This window comes from Melozone crissalis, unplaced genomic scaffold (genome assembly GCF_028551555.1).
Source record: "Melozone crissalis strain CALT ecotype California unplaced genomic scaffold, PUWL_Pcris_2 ptg000042l_1, whole genome shotgun sequence".
NCBI classification, from domain to species: domain Eukaryota; kingdom Metazoa; phylum Chordata; class Aves; order Passeriformes; family Passerellidae; genus Melozone; species Melozone crissalis.
Window position 1 is genome coordinate 5,431,353 of NW_026535820.1, and position 17,859 is coordinate 5,449,211.

The 17,859-nt window shown below is 38.0% G+C and overlaps 1 protein-coding gene across 2 annotated transcripts in view; it reads left to right on the forward strand.

Annotated features, from left to right (window-relative positions):
• Positions 1–17,859, forward strand: part of ARMC1 (armadillo repeat containing 1) — a 33,982-nt gene that overhangs the window by 12,914 nt on the left and 3,209 nt on the right. For both annotated transcript variants that reach the window (XM_054285290.1, XM_054285289.1), the window contains exon 4: positions 14,494–14,683. In XM_054285290.1, coding sequence (XP_054141265.1) covers positions 14,494–14,683 — 190 coding nt within the window. The remainder of the gene's footprint in view (positions 1–14,493; positions 14,684–17,859) is intronic.

Below are 17,859 nucleotides of genomic sequence, written 5' to 3' on the forward strand. Positions count from 1 at the left end.
GGGTTTCTTTAACACGTCAAAGTTGAGAAACAGTTGAGATTGGCTAATGGGAAGCATGATTCTGTTGCATGATTATTTTTGCACTCTGCAGTACTTGTGATTCGGCACTGAGAAGTTGTGTTTTTGGAGAAAAATATGATTATCCTAGGCCTTGGGTTTTCGTGTGAGCAGTAGGTTCCAAAAACTTTGGTTTTAGTTACTGTTTCCAAATTGTGTTGTATCACCTGAAGGAAGAATAATACACACATCTGTCTGTTCCATGTTAACTTTCCTGGCTTTCCTTTCCAGTTCTTTTTCCCAATACAATGACACCTTTGGTTGCTGGTGCATCTCTGGGCTGTGGGCCTCCAGTGAATTTATTGCTGAAGCAATGTGTTCATTAATAATAGAAGGTCACAGCAGGAAGACACCTGCAGGCTGTTCTGTTCACATTGTTAAGCAAAGTAGCTTAATATCCCCCTCTCAACTAGATACCCTGAGTTTCTTTAAAGAATGTCTTTATTGTATATTTTCTGAATGGTGCAAGTTTTGGAAATAGATTGTTTCTTGAAGTTACTTTGGAAAAAGCATTCTCTGCATCCTTTCCCCCAAACAAAACAAAGCAATGAAATATTACAAAATGTGTGAGACATCAGTATGTCCTCTTTAAAAATACCATGTTATTTGTTCTAAATAACTGAAGGCTCCTTTTGTCTCTCAGATTTTCCTGGTATTTGAAGGAGATTGTATCTAGGGGAGAGGGTTTAATGTAGTGAGCTACCTCAGTTAGTTAGGAGTGTTCTCAGTACAAGTTCTGCTGTTTTTGTTTGTGGTGAACTAACAAACAAACAAAAAAAACCTAAAAACTTTGATTCAGCAGTCTTTGTTTCCCCTAGTGTATTTCAGTGTTAATAACCATATAGAAGGTTATGATCTCAATGTAGAGATGCTGGCACAGGGACAAATGATGACAAATAAAATACAAAAAGCATTAGTTAAAGTCCTACTGTTGCAATATTGGTGTTAACCTAGACTTTATTCATAATGTAATAGGATTTCTGGGAGAATTTTACGGCTGCTGTGAGGTAAGGAAATAAGGTTTAAAGTCTTGTAAAGATGGATGTAATTTGTAAGACTAGTGGAAGACTGGATCATCAGCAATTCAAATGTAACTAGCAATTTAGGTGTTGAAACACTACTGTGAGTTTATATTTGCATGGGTTAATAGAAATTAGCAGTCATGTAAATAACTGTTCTAAAGGTTTGTTTTGAGAGGTACAACTTAGGATAAGCTCCCTGTTTGTGTGTAGATTGATCACAAAAAAATACAAAAGCATGACCTAATAGAGGGGTGTCTTCTGTGCCCTTACAAGATGTACTTTTCATATTAGTGGGGGATTTTTAAAATTATTTGTTTATCTCGGGACCTCTCTGCAGTCAGAGACATTACACAGTCATCATTTCTGCTTTTATGCAGCTTGCTTAGTGAGCTAAGTACTGTACTGTACTCAACATGTACAGTACTTAGCTCACTAAGCAAGATCATGCAATGATCAGTACTGTTTCTGTACTTAACAGTTCAGATGTTTGTTAATCTCTAGTTTGGGATTTAGTGTTTTCTATTTCTTTCATTCGGTCATGTGGGTGTAATTCCTATTACAATATTTCTGACTGCGATCAGAAATATCGTGTCGTTCTGCTCTTTGTTCTCCAAGCTATTGCTTTTACCTCACAATGTTCCACTTGTCTGGCACTTCTGTCAGGACTGTTGGTTGGGCAGCTTTACACTGCCTGATGTCTGTCTCACTGTGATCCAGGTGCTGTGCTTCCATGGACTTCTCAGAGTACCAGTTCAGTACATACTGGTTCAATGGAGCAGCTTTTACTCTGCTACATCAAAACATTTGCAAGCACCATGAAACAGCAGAACTTTTGTTGCTGGTTTCTGTGCAGCACTTGCATTTGATGCAAAACTTTCTCTGACACAACAGTGCTTGCTTGCATTTCAACAGTTTCTTTTGCTTCTTTTCTTTAATAGAAATGTTCAGTTTTCTTGGCATTTTGAGTATTTCATGTTAACTAATGGACAAATAGTGTGGTAACGAAGTAAGTAATTGTTAATACAATGTTTTTATAATGAGTACCTGCAAGTTCTTCAAAATCATGGCCTTTGGCTGGTTTACAATGACTGGCTTAAGAATGTAAGCAATGAAAGTAGTTACCTATCCATTGAGGTGCCTGAGTTGTACACTGGTGATTTATGTACAATTACCAAATTGTAGGTTCCTAAACCTGGAAGAGAATTTTCAGTACCTGCTACTGAGTAAATAGGCATTATTCTTGCTTTTCTGATGGAGGGAGTGCCACAATCATAATTGCTTTGAGTGCTTTCTGTTTAAATGGGGAAAAAATTAGTTGGGCAGTTAAAAATGAGCTAGTTACTTTTCAGTGTAGGCAAAAAATTATTGTGATGAGTATTGCAGAATTTAAAAAATAGAGAACTTTGAGACACTGAGAAAAAGTTAAGTATAAAATAACTTTATTAAAACCACATCTATTTAAAAGCCTTTTGTGCTCAATAGGTTGTCTTATCCAGTTTCTTTATTTAGAAATTGGCTGAAACGGGGAGTTAAATATTTTAGGAAATCATTTAAGATTCTTTACTTCCTATATTTTTGCAGAATTTATATTAAAACAGAGAACTCAGAAATGTTGATTATAAAAAAAATGAAGTGGTTTACAGAGTGAGACACAATATGATGATATGTTAAAAAAAATAGAATCTGAATTGATATTTAAATAACTGCTGACGGTAGGATTGGAAACAAATACTAATGCTGAACTTGGTGCCTCAAGATCTGCATGACATGGTGTGCCAAAGGCAGCTTCTTTTCTTTTTGTGGGGCAGTTCTGTACCTGTGTTGAGGGTAGAGATTCAAGTGGATTGGCAGAAGAGTCAGGATTAGTAATGGCAGTGCCTCCAATGGTAATGGGCGCCTCTAATGCTCGATAAACCTTGTCATCAGTTGGTGGTGAAAGCATTTCAGGAATACAGTGACCTTCTCTGCTTACTATTGAGTTTACAAAAAAAACTGCTGAGGTAGATTCTTCAGTATGCTGACTTTTACTGATGTTTACTAAAATTAAGAGCTGAGAAGGTTTAAGATGCTTTGAAATTAAAGTAACAAATTGTGTGGTGAAGTATTTAATACCAGTGCAGGTGTGGATTGACAGTATTGTAGGGTGGAGTAATTTACTTACAAAAAGGGCATTGATACATTCTTAACACTGTGGGGTTTCTCACCTTCTCCTACCAGTGTCAAATGTCTACATTTGGTTTACAGTGACCTTGTCCATAGGTGGTATTTGTCCCTGATCTTTGACCTTCATAGTAAGCATCCCAAAAAATTGCAGATTTTTTTCTAAGAAACCATAGGTGGATGACCATTTTTTTTATTCTTTTTTTTTTTTTTCCTGAGGGCTGCTTGATCAATAAACATAGTAAGGTGGTGGTATGTGATTAGAACTTACATGGTTTTAGTTGGGTATTACAGGCAATAAATGCTACAAAGGAACTTACTGATGATGATACAGCCTTCATAAGTAGTTTCTGGATGGAGCTGTTATTTCAGAAGGAAGTGAGTTTTATGTGATTCTCAGTTGGGTGTATTTCTATCCAGGAATGTGTTCTGATATTGTTGTTCTGCAGTACCTGCTACGATATCTTTTGACAGGATTTCCATTGGATTTTGCAGTAGAAAGCCCCGTCTAATAACTTGAAACAAATTTAAATTGTTAGCACATGCTGTATTTATACAGTACATCATCAAGTTCCCACAATACTTTTTTTAAACCCTGTTGTATGCTTCAACCTATTTTGCATGGGGACTGCAGTCCCTTTACTTAAAAATAAAAAAGTCAGTTCCTTGCTAATAATTAGGTAGTTTAAGAGTAGGAAAAGATGATGTTTCAATAGTTACCTACTTTGAGTCTCTACTGAATTAATAGTAACTATATTAGCAGATTAATCAAATACAAAGCTTAGACGTAGGTATGCCTACATAGATTAAACCTGCATTTTTTTTCCTCTGGGACAGGTTGCTGCTGTAGCTTAATTCTTATTATTTATACAGGCTTTGTTCAGGGAAGCCTGAATCTTAGAACTTTCAAACCCTTTGTTTTCTTTTTTCTTAAACTTTTCTCCTGTGAATTTCAGAGAAATAATCAGATTAACCTCACTTTTAAAAACTAAAATAAACAGTAGAGATTTTAAGAAAGAAATGGATTTTCCAGATAATTATAGACTATAATCAACTATTATTATATTATATACTTAGTGCTGTTAGCATGCTGATAATACAAGAAAGTGGTTGGCTTCCTCCAAGATGTTTCTAAAGTGCTTCTGTGCTGAGACTGATTTCAGCACTACCAGTGCCTCTACCTGGTCACCACAGCATCATCCCCAGGAAGAGCTGGCTTTTTAATGCCAACATTTTACATCTTTCATTGTAAAGGACCAGAGACATTTTACATCTTTCATTGTAAAGGAACTGGTTGCCCTTAAGGTATTTTTTTAAGCCCTGATGCAATTTGTTGGAACCCTTTAATAAACATGATTTTTGCCATCCATGAAATTATTACTGTTCATTAGCAGGCAAGATGTTGGAATTAGCTACTGTGAATTTCAACATGGAGTTTGTCTTTATGTGGACTCTTGTCTAGCAAATGCTGCTATGAAGCCTTTTGAGTGTAGTTGAGTTAACAGGCCCTGCATCTTTTTTTTTTTATGTAGAGTATGTCCATATGGTAGATACCAAGCTGTGGGAGATCAGAAGTTGATTTTCCATTTAGTGTATAAATAGCAAGAGTTAAACAAAATTGGATGAATAGCTGGGTTAAGCATATGGCATATGTTCAAATCCGTTATCCGTTCTTGGAAGTTCATTCTCTTCTTGTGATCAGAGGACAATAGAATGAATCAGGAAAATGTGTTAAGTAGGGGTAATTTATCAATTTGCTATATGTTTAAATTACATCACAGTTGCTGATTTTACAGCAGTTAGTGGGACTGTACTGTGATTTTACTCTTACTTACAACTTTTTTAATATTTAGGCTTTTTTGTTTGCTTGTTTTCAACAGTCTTCAGGACATTCCAGCAATTTCATGGGGTTTTTGTACATCTTCAGGTTCAGTAGGTATATGATGTAAACTGAGCTGGAAGTGGCATTGTGAAATCCAATCCTTACTCCTAATTTCAGTGGGGTATGTCTTGTTAAGTACAAAATCAGTCTTAAGACATCAGATTTCCTTGTTCATTACAAACTTTTTAGTTTAGTGTCTCCTGGTCAAATTGTCACAGCTATGACACGAGTAGTGTGTGGAAGGCTGGCCAAGTGACAGGGATCTTGCAATTCTAGGGAGCAAAGGCTGGCCAAGTGACAGGGATCTTGCAGTTCTAGGTAGCATTCTAGGAAAATGTGTGACCTTGCCTTGTTGCCGTGGTGCAGCCACCTTGGAGCGCGTGGTTGATGCCACTGGAGTGTAGGCGCATAACCCTGCTGTACTCAGGCTGGGCTTAGGTTCACTGAGCACTCTACCTGCTTGGTTTTGGGGTTTGAAGATCCATGGTGCTGCTGCTTGTTCTGTCACTTAAAACTTGCCCAGTCCTGCAGGTTCTCTTTTTTTTCCCCGTTCTACACCTTCAAATTGTTTTTCCTGTTGTTGATCCATTACTATGCTTTCTATACTGTTATTGACCAACATAAGGATCCTGCTGTCTGTATTCTTCAGGATTTTGACTTTTTTCTTTCAGAAAGCAGGTGGTAATCATTTTATCAGCTGCTCTGTGATATTATCTGGTCTTTGCTGTGTTTTTGGGGCTAGAGGGAACTGAGGTGTAGCATGGTTGTGGCGCCATACCGGGATTCTGAGAAGGTGTGTGCTGAAGTAATGCTACTCTTCAAGTTGTTTTCAAATAACGTGCCTGCTGCCTGGAAGGAGTCAGGAGAGCAATCATGTGCTTATGAGTGAGCCCACTGCATCACAGGATGCACTAAAAGCTTACAAGAAAGAGCAGCATTCATGGAGATAAGAAAGAATCTTGCCCTGGCACTGGAGCAGAACAGGCAGAAAAGCAGCTAGATCAGATAACTGTCTTGAAACAGATTGCTTTTTCTCTAATACCATGCTCTTTCTTTAGGGTTGTCATTCATGCTCAAAGTTTTCATCAAAACCATGTCAATCACTGTGTCTCACTTCTAAAATCAAAGATTAGTGATTTCCCAGCCCCCTCTTACAGAATGTAACAACTCTTTGCAGCTTACTGCTCCCTTTAGTTGCTGGAAACAATTCTGTCTTTAAGTACAGGAAGAAAGTATTCCAAAAGAAATTGTTCCCTGGAAACAAATACATGAGTGGTCTTAAAACATAGTGATCTGAGTATATGTTGGCTAGCCATTTGTTACCCATGACTAAATGATAAATCTCTACTCTGTGTATACTTTAAATGTTCTGACATGCATGCACTTGCCCAACAGTGATAAAACAATGATAGAATTTGTGTCAATCCATGAAATTCTTACTTGTGCTTTTTGTGTCATATGGGCTACTATATGCATTGTAATGAACTAAGTTTGTTTATGGAAATAAAATGATGGTGGAAAATATCACTACTCAGGATCCTAGGGAAAAGTATAGGGACGGTGCTTGCATGTATGAAGAGGATTTGGATCAAATGAAAATATCTGCTTTTATGTAATGATAGGTTTTCTCTAACTTTTTGGAAAGATACTTGCATCACTCTGTAGATGAGATCTCTCAAACTAATGTTTTAGAAGGAAAAATTACATTCAGTTCTTTGTTATGTTCAGTGATTTAGGATTCTTCTGTGACTCTAAGTTATGTCAGAGAGTTGTTGATACTTCTAATTTATGAGTAAGTTATTTAGGATGACATTTGCCAAGGTCTTGTCAAATACTAGAGCCTTAACTTGGATAATGAAGATATTTTTCATCTTCAAACTCTTCATATTCGTTACACTTGAATTGTGTTGTGGATTCTTTTTACAGATCTGCATTTTAAGGTTCTACTGTCCATTACTATGTAAAATTATTGAGATGTCAATACAGGAAATTTTTCTTGGGTTAACTTTAAAATGTCTAGATCTGTTTCCTTATTTTGTGTTTAGAGTTTATCTTTCCTTCACCACTGTTAGCTACTTTTCTTTTTGGTTTTACAGAGCTGCTCTTTTCTTTGTTTGGTTTCCCAAGTATTAGTGAGCAAGAGCTCAGTGATCAGCCATCCAGTGCATGTCCACCTTTTCTGTTTGGCTGTGTCACAGCCTTTGTCCATGATTTGTAAGGCTTTATGTTGTGCTCCCTTACTTATGGAGCCATGCTAACTGAAAATATATATAGTGCAGACACTCTCTATGTGAAAAGTGTTGTTATGTAAGTGGTGTACTGCAAATGTACCATTCTCCTGTATCAATTTCCTTGCTTGGATCTTAACAGAGTTCTGGTCCGTGAGTTCTATCATAGAGGCTACCTCTGGTTGCCATTTTCTCACAGAGGTTTCTCAGTTTAGACAAATGAGCTGGAGCTCTTCTCCATGAGGAGGGGAATGAGCTGTAGTTCTTCTCTATGTATCCTGAGAATCATAAAACATCCTCAGTTGGAGGGGGTCCACGAGGACCATGAAGTTCAGCTCCTGGTTCTGCACAGGACAGCCTCACAGGTCAGCCTTGAGATGCAAGTGATGCCCAATTCTAAACTTAAAGCTGAGAATGGTCTCTGTGTCTGTCTTCGGTTCTCTTGCTCATGAGCAGCCCTGGAGAAAACAGGCCCATCAGTACCAGGCTGAGATTGGTCCATAAATTACAAATTGAATACTCTTGAGCTACATCAGATTCAGAGATTAAGAGTATAAACTGAGTGAGCTTATATATACTGGCTTTTTGATCTATGTTGTGAAGTTACTTGAGATTAAAATATTTCTTTACTTTGCCTGTGTGAGCTCATCTTTGGCTTTATACTCTTATTTACTGAACACAGTTATTGTGCTAAGTAGAATTACAAAGAAATTATATATTTGGAGTGAGAAACCTGGGAGCAGTATTCTCCTGAAGTCAGTGTCACGTTTGAACCAGTGAACTATTGGATTTTTAAGTTTTGTATTAGAAGTTTCTAAACAGTTATTATGAGGTGTAGTTTCTCTGTGATGACTGTGTGTAATAAGATCTTGCTATAACCTAAGGTGGAACAGGTTGCCTAGGGAAGCTGTGGATGCACCATTCCTGAAGGTGTTCAAGGCCAGGTTGGATGCAGCTCTGAGTAACCTGGTCTAGTTGAAGGTGTTGCTGCCCATGGCAGGAGGGTTGGAACTAGTTGATCTTCAGGGTCCTCTTCCAACCTTAAGCATTCAAGGATGATTCTAGGAAGATGAAAACATCAGCAGTACCCAATGACAAGTTCTAATGACTTTGAAAATGATGCCTTCCTTTTTACATGTAGTCTTGCCTTTAGTTCATGATGCTTTGAGATAGAACAATTTAGGACTGAGCAGTGAACTCTAAGTCTAAATATGAGAGCAGGAAGTTTCTGAAATCAGACTTTGTAATTTTCAAATGCATTAGAATTATGTAAGCTGTCATGCAGAACACTTTGGAAGACAGTGTGTAAGGAAAATAGTTGGCAGAAAATTAAATAAATTTTTGCTTTACTTACATAAAAGCCTATCTGCTAAAATATTCTTACCCTGAAAGATTAAGAGATCCACAAGTAGGTAAAAATAGGTGTGTTCCATGTATATTGCTGTTTGAATTTACTTAGTGACTTCTTGATATGTGTTCACAGACTCACAGGGTGATTGAGTTTGGAAGGGACCTCTGCAGGTCATGGGTCCAGCTCCCATCTACTCAGACATAGGCACCTAAACCACATTGCCTAGAACCATGTCCAGGAAGCTTTTGAGTATCTCCAGGGATGGAGACTCTACAACCTGTCTGGACAGCTTCTGCCAGTGCTCAGTCACCCTCACAGTGGAAAAGTGTTTCCTGATTTTTCAGATTGTGCCCTTTGCTTCTGGTCCTGGCTTTGTCCTCTTTGCAACCCTTTTGGGTATTTATGTACATTGATAAGCTCTCCCCAAGCCTTCTCTAGGCTCAACCTTCCCAGATCTCTCTCCCTTCTCTTATCAGCCCTGTAATCATCTTCCTGACCCTTTTCTGGACTCTGCAGCGTGTTCATACATCTTGTGTACTGGGAGCCCAGACGTGGCCACAGCACTGCAGGTGAGGCCTCAGCACTGCTGATGAAAGAGGCAGGATCTCCTCCCTTTATCTGCTGGCAGCGCTCCTGCCAATGCAGCCCAGGATAACCAGTAACCTTGGCTGCAGGGGCACTTTGCTGGCTGATGCTGATCTTTGTGTTGAACAGGTTCTTTGCAAAGCTCCTTTCCAGCTGCTCACTCAGAGATTGTGCCTGGTCTGAGTGGTTCTCACTCAGAGATTGTGCCTGATCTGAGTGGTGCCTGGGGCTGTTCTTCCCCAGATGCAGGTCTTTGCACTTGCCCTTGTTGAACGTGATGAGATGCCTGTCAGCCCATTTTCCAGCCTCTTGAGGTCTGTCTGGCACAGCTGTCTGATGTATCTGTCACTCCTTCCTGTTTTGTGTCATATGCACATCTTGTTAAGGGTCCATTGTGACCCAGATAGTTAATGAAGATACTGAACAGAACATGGGACCTGGTGTTGATCCCTGCTGCACACTGCTAGATACTGACCTCCAGCTGGGTTTCATGGCCTTGATCACCACCTTCTGGGCCTGGCTATCTAGCCAGTTTTCAGTCCCCATCTCAGTCTGGTCAGCCTGTCCATCCTGCATCAGCTTCTCTGTGGGGATTGTGTAAAGGCCAATGTCAACAGACAGTAGCCATTTGCTCTCCCATCCTAGTGAAGCCAGTTGTTTCATTGTAGAAGGTTCCTGGGGTGCTCAGGCATGACTTTGTCTTTGTGAATCTGGGTTCACCCTTCCTGACCACCTTCAGATTTTTTCCATCACCTTCCCAGGGCTTCAGATATTATCAGAGCCTTGAAATTTCATAAATGGACAATTAACTTTGCCATCTTTATTGTGGGTAGTGGGCAGACTGACCAAGTACATCCAAAAGCAGAATTACTACAGAAGTGAAACTTCTGGAATTAAATGACATAAATCTCCTTTCAATAGAGTCTGGGATGTAATTGAGTCTTGGGTAAAGAAAAATCCCCTCTTTTATTTGGAAACCTCCTGTGTCGAGGTTAAAAGCTCAGTAGAAACACAGTAATGAAATGCTGTTCTAGTGTGTTACATGTTTGGCTAATGTGTCTTTAGAGCACAATGGATGCCACTAAGGAAAGGCATGTAATAGTTCCTGTGCTTGTGCACAGGATCTGCTCTACTCTGAGCAGAGTTACAGTTGCATGTTTCCTCTGGTGCAGCAGTTAATATGTAATTTACAAGTAGGTACCCACGTTTATTTTTAAAAATATGCATAAAATATTACAGCTTAAAAAAGGATAAGATTATCTTTTACAGTTTCACGCCCTCATGTATGTATTTATAAACTTATTTATGTCTTGCCCTTCTCTGAAAGGGGAAAATCACTATATTAGTCTTTCTCAGTCTTTGTGCTTCTTCTAAAGGAGGAGACTAAGTATCTGTTACCTTTGCATCAGATGAAGCTGTGGTAGGAAGGTTGTCATGCCCTTCTGTTATAATTTATGAGGTTGTGTGTTTACTTCAGTCACAGCCATAATGCTGTACACTGCTTACACATTCTTTCCTAGCATCCATACTCTGCCCACATCACACACACCTTTGGAGTTGTAGCCATTAGTTTTCATGTCCTTTAAGGTTAGCAGAAACTTTAAAAATGTCTTGCCATGATAATAAAACCTCTGCAGTACCTGGACCATGTTGAAAAAGTTATTTCTAATAATAGTGTAGAAAATGAGAACTATTTCTTGTATCCTCTTATGACAGATACAGCATGTGTCACTTGGATTCTGTGTTCGTACTTCTTACACAGCCAGCCTTGGGTAAACATGATGGAAGGACAGGCAGCAATCTAGGATGACAGGAATTCTGGAAGACAGTGAAAACTAAAGGCTTGAGTTTCTGACAGGCATCTTCTGAGTCTTGCTGAAGTAATGTAAGATGTTACCGCCTCTGAAAGAGATGGTAACCAGCTCTTGCCAACTGTTACTCTGCTCTAAGTAGATGCTGCCATTTCCCTAGCAGGGTAGCAGAACACTAGTCATAGAATCACAGAACACTAGTCATAGAATCACAGAACAGCCCAGCTTGGAAGGCCCCTCAGAAGATGATCTGGTTCTACCTTTCCTGGGAAAGGGCACCTAGATGAGACTATCTCATGTCCTGTCCAACTGTATCTTGAAAACCTCCAGCAATGGGGGCTGTACTGTGTCCCTTGGTGAGATTTTCAATTATGGAGTGTTCTCAAACAAGCTCTAGCTGCACAGTGAATTTATAGTATGCACCTGCACCTTCTGTGGTGACTAAAGTGCCATACTGGGGTGGGAGAGAGCAAGAGTTCCCTTGTGCTGCTCTGATGGTGGCAGGAGGTTGGCTCACACTGCTGTGGGCAGTGTTATCTGAAACTGCTGACACACTGGTGCTGGGAGGACTGGTGTCAGTGCCCTCAACATTTTCTCATTTTAGGCAACAAAACCACAGCCCATGAGTTACAGTAGTTTTAGAAAAAACCAAAACTTCCACTGTTTGGTGGTTTCATTTTATGTGCAGCTTCATTGTATTTGTTTTTATTAGGAATATAGTATGTAAGGAAACAGACTCACCACTGAACATCACCTTGGTTTTGCAACCAAGAGGCTTTATTATACTTGCTTCCAGATAGGTATTTTGTCCCCTTAAATATCACAGAATCATAGAGTAGTTTGGGTTGGAAAGGACCTTTAAAGATCCTCTAGTCCAAACCCCCTGCAATGAGAGGAGATATCTGCAAGTGAATTTTCCAATTTGATGTTGAATGGTTCCTGAGATAGGGCATCTTCTGTTTCTATGGACAATCTGTGCCAATGTTTCACCATGTTCATCACAAAAAATTTCCTTTTATCTAATCTGATATTAAGATATAAATGTTTCTGTTATTTTTACAGCTGTTGCAGAAATTGCTTTAATGACAGAATAACAGGTGGCTGAAAACTTGTATTCACTCATTTTACTAGTATATTTTAAATTGTAGAAGGTTTTGTCAGGAATTTTGGGCATCTTTGTTTAACTGAGTTGCTGGAAGTATAGTATTTTGTTTCTGCAGTGTAAAACTGGTGTACACCTTCACTTGGGATTGTTTTGCAACCTGTTATTTCTAAATTGCAGCCATTGTCCTTGGTCCTGTAGTGTAGTGTGTGAGTTTCTTACTGCTTTTTATTACACAGTCAGTTGCTTATTGCTGATTCTCTTTAAATAAGATTAAAGTCTTGCATTTGTTTGTTTTCTTTTTAAAGGTAATAGGGGTAACTTAGTGGTAGATAGTGGTAATCCTCTGTTTGGAAAAATACAGGAAATTATCTGAGTATGTTGTTTGAGAGTGTGTGTGTGTGTGCTCATAAATTTTATCAGTATAGACTTGTTTTAGGAAGATCTTGGAATAACTGTGTCAAATAAGACCCAATTTACTTTTGTGTTTTAAAGTCAACGGGTTGTTTCAGTTGTGCAGTTAATAGCAGATCATTAGTTTTCAGGAACTGTGCCAACTATAACGTTGGGAGAATAAAACATATATGAAAATCACTGTTGACTTTTTTGTTTTAGACATTTGAATATTTTATATTTGCTGACATAGTGACAGCTTTAAATTCTCTTTATTTTGCATAGGTTAGTATATATATGCATATATATATATACACACATATATTAAGGCAAGTATTAAGGATGCTTTTATTTCTCATTTGTCTTTCTGACTTTTTTTAACTCTCTGATGCAATAGTACAATTATTTTGAAGCAAAACCCCTTACCAACTGCATAGTGGGTGCTGTAGGTGGAGTAGTGACGTTTTCAGTAGTTTGCTTAGTGAGCTGTATTTAAATTTACCAAAAATAAAACTTGTCTGTTGTAAATCACTTGACATTGACAGGATTGTTGTTGAAAGAAATTGGCACAACTAATAGGTGGGTTAATTCCCTAATCTCTTGATAAGCTATCACTTTAGCAAAAGCTGTTTTATTACTACCTCAGGACATCCCGTTGCATGGCTTTATTATAATTTCTATTACTTTATCTAATAAATGATGGAAGGATGAAGTTGAAATCTTTGTGAGTTCCCGGCACTTTTTTCTGTGAATTAACATAAGCGATTTCTCAGTATAGGAAAGCAGAACATGAGCATGTATTTAAAACTGAACATATGTTGGAATGCTTTCCCTTTCTAGGTCTTGGTTATTTGCTTATTACTGCTTATTTATCTCTCTTTTTTGTTTCCCCTCTGAATGTTGTTAATCCACTGAATTATCACAAGAACTGACATTTTCCTTTCCAAATGGGTGCTGTTCAAAACAAGGTGCAGAGAAGTAAAAAAAAAGGCTAGCTGAGACCCCCACAAGCCGAGAACTCCTAACATGCTTGCTTTAGTATTCTCTCTTGTCCATATGGTAGGATGGAAAATGTGTTTAATGGCTGGTAATTAAGGAAGTCAAATGAAAAAAAAAAAAATCTAAAGGTACTTGTTACTTACTTAGTGTTTGCTAAACAAAGCAGCAAAGCTGTCATTCATCATTTTAAAATTAATTGCAAGTTGATGCAGTAATACTTTTGTTTCTACACAAAGCTTAAAGTCACTAGCATAATTAAAACAGGGCTGAATTTGGGCAACAGATTTATATTAGTACCTGATTAAAATTAGTTTAAATTAAATCTTAACAATTCAATATATGTTGAGTCTATTATCTACTTTTTTCTATCTAAAAAAATGCTATCATATAATTTATACCATAAATTTTAGTCTAATCAGGAATAACCTTTGGATTCTTCAAGAAAATTTGTGTTTCTGCTGTGCTGCTGATGCTCAGTAAATTTGGAGAAGAAAACTTCGGGAAAGATGCCAGTTCTACAGAGAAATTATTTTTATTATGTAGCAAGGAAAGTGGGAAACAAAACATGTCACAAGGCGATTGAAGAAGTTCTGTTATAAAAAAATAAAGCTTAACACAAAGTAACCCTGGAACACTGACCATGCACTACCGTGTTTGGCTTGTAGTTGTCAAACCGATGTAAACTGTGTTCATGTTGTTTGAGAACAGATGTGTTTATAATGAGCATAGAATCAGGAAAAGAAAATAATTTTACCCAGTTTCTGCTCTCCCCACTTAACATTTTTGTCACGTCTTGACTGTACCATGTGGAATATTCCAGTTGCAAGGATGTAATCAATAGCTTTTTGCAGTACTAATGTGAAAACAAATACGTGGAAATCTTAGTCCCTTTTTTTCTTTCAGGACCACTACACCAGGAGAGACTAAACTCCTGGCTTCTGAAGTCTATGATATCCTTCAGTCTTCCAACATGTCAGACATGGACAATGTGAATGAGATGAATTATCGTCGGCGGAAAGCACAGTTTTTCCTCGGCAGCACAAATAAGCGTGCCAAGACCGTGGTTTTGCATATAGATGGCCTTGATGATTCGGTAAGGAAACCTTCAGTTTGTGTAAATAAGGCATGCTGTACTGAGAGTTATTTTAACCTCAGAAACCCAGTGAGGCTCCCTGTGTGACATCATTAATTGTCAGCAATTTCTGTGAATTGTATTTTGAAGTGTGAGATATGTATAAAATATTGCATAAATTGAGCTTACTCAGAACACCTAAAGAAGCTTCAAGGCAGTTTTCTTGATGGTTTTTTGAGAAAGAATAGAGTGAACAAGGTGCCTTCAGGATTTTTCACTTAAGGATCTCTTGTGGTTGTATAAGTGTGTTTATCTAAAAAAAGTTTCCTGTTAGTTAAGAGAGATTTCAGACACTGGGAGGTTTGTTATTATTCTTAATCTAGAAATGCTGTATTTTCTTTGAGCTGGTTTTGCTGCATCTTTTCATTGTCTGTGAGATCTTTTCTACTGTAGTGACCAGAATGGCATTTGAATTAATGAGGTCTCACTGAGTCTTTATGTAATGTCAGAATAACTTCTACAGATTTATCTACCATACCCCTGTAGATAACACCCCAGGGCCATGTTTGCCTTTTTACGGCTGCCAAACAGCATGTAGGCTGTTTAAGCACGTTATCCACAAGTGCCCTCCGGACTCTGTATCTTTCAGTTTTGTACCCATTTTAAATGATCAAACCTGATCCTTTGCTTTGTTGCTTTATATTCTGCCAAGTAAGCATGTCCACAGGCCCAGTTTACCAACAGCATACCCACTGTTCTGTTTTCACAAGACCATCGTTAATTCCTTTAGAAATAACATGCTGCTCTAGCTCACTTTATACAAATATTTTTTAGCGTTTTGGCCTTCCAGCACTTGCTCTAGCTAGAAAGGCAGTGCTTTGTCAACACCATTGGCTTTGCTACTCTGTGAGATTTTTTTAAATTCAGTCCCATAGGTTGTTGTTTTTAAGCTTGTAGTTGATTTGTTTGTTTACAGGTATCTCCAAGCAAGAAATTTCATCCACTTCTACTTCGTGAGTTTAGATATTTTGCTTGTAGTCCAGTTCTATCTTAAAAGCATGTCTTTTTCTTCAACAAATGGAACTTAGCAATATTTGTGAAGTTTTCTCTCTGCAATGCTGAGGTAAAGGTATTGTGAAAAGTATAGGGTATTTAGATACTCATCTTCAGAGAGCAACACTGCAGGTAGATGACACCAGCATGTTTTCCTAGCTTGTTGTTAAAGGAAGGTCTGTCTGTGCACAGACTGAGATAGCTGGTGTATGTAGCTCTGTATTTCATCAGATGATTAAAGAAATGTTAAAAGATGCTCACCAGAAGTTAAACATCCCTGTAATGCTGTTTTAAGTGTTATGGTAGGTTGGGACTGGGATGGTGTTAAAGCTTGTGAGCAACAAGAGCCATTTAGTTTCCTTCAATAGTTTATTCCTGACATAAGTAGCAGAGAATATTAGGTTGCATGTATGAGTTTGAGAGGCATAGTGAGTAAACACAGAGCTTTAGACACGGTGTTCTCAGTCATTTACATTTGTAAATGGAAACTGCTGTCAGGAGTGGTTGCAGGTCCTACAAATGCTTGTGGATTTTGAAACCTCAAATAGTAGATAATTGATTGTTTCAGGAAGAGAGGGGAAAGGTCATTTGTTCTTTAATGTGGTGTTTTAAGATCTAATTATCAAATTTGGTGATAAAGGTAAAAAACAAGGCAGTAGCCCAGGAGTTTGTGGCATGCCCCTCAGTCAGTTTTCTAGTCTGTACATTATAGCAGTGTTTGTGAGAGGCATGGTAATCAGGGTTTGATGTGTAAGGAAATAACCTAAATTTTGCCTGTGCCCATGCTTCAGGAGTACCATGCAGAGTATGGTAGTAAACCATACCAAGTATGTTTAGTTGTGTATTGCTGGGTTTGTGGCTACCTGCCTGTGAAGTGCCTTTTGCAAAGTATGTCTGTGCAGGAAAGCTGGTGGCTGCCAAGCTGCCAGCTTTTTACAGAGTTTGTGTGGACCTTAATAAGTTTTTTCTTTTAAGAAATTATTCACCAGTTTTCTGATCATGGAAAGCCTCATTTCAAATTAAACTGAGGTGCCTGTGATTCACCTGGGATCTCAAGAGTAAAAAGCTGAATTCTGTCACAGAATTGCTACACACCCATGTATACATTTATTTTTTCAGGCTAAGAAGCTATGAAAGTGTTGCTTACTGTGTCCAGATGTAGGTTTCAACTTTCACTTGTGTAAGGCAGCCTATCATCTTTGCATCAAATATTTCCTTTCTATAGTAAAGGTAGCCTATCTGACAAAGGTATTTTTTGGGAAACTCAAAAAGGTTCCCTGTTTCAATACATAAACTTACACAAATGAATTGTTTCAATATATATGGTGAACTGCTAAAAAAACCCCCCAGACTGCTTCAGTTCATTCTTCCACAGATTAAAAGAATTTAATTTGCTTGTTGTGCATGTGAATACTCACTAGGGATTATTTGGTAACTAATGCAAATATACTTTGAAATAACTAATTATTTAAAACCTTGCAGGAAAAAAAGTAATTATTTTAAACCTGTTTTAAAGGCTGTCAGTTTATTTCTGATACAGTCCATCCTTTTTTATGTCCTTCTGTGCTAGCAGTCTCTCCAAGTATACTTTAATTCTTTTTGTTGCAACCATGTTGTGCAAATATTAAAAGGGAAAAAAATGGAACATTCTAAGGTAATGTAGCAGATGCAACTAGCACGGGTCAATGTAATGTTACAGCACAGTAGGTGATGTCACTTGCTTTAAACATAACACTCTGTGGGTTATTATCAACCAAGTATTTTCCCTTTAAAATAAGAATTAAGTGTGTGCTGTGCCATGATGTCTGTGAGCTGCCACAGATGAAGCAGCTGAAAGGTACAACAGCTGCTTTGATGCATTCAGTCAGTATGGAGCCAAGGTGTCTGATAAATAGCAACTTAAACACTAACTACTCATCAATGAGCACTTCAGTCAATCAGACCTTAACCAGAGGGGACTGTTTAGCTGATCACACAGAGAAAAACATTCTTTGCTTTTCAGCACTTTTCTCTAATTATTTACAGTTGATTCCATCCTTCTTTGGCTTCTAAAGTGTAAGCAAATTTTCTTTTGCGGTAAGAGAGTCTAATATTTGTGCACTAAAATGTAAGTCTTAGTTTTTCTCTTACTCAAGCACACTTTT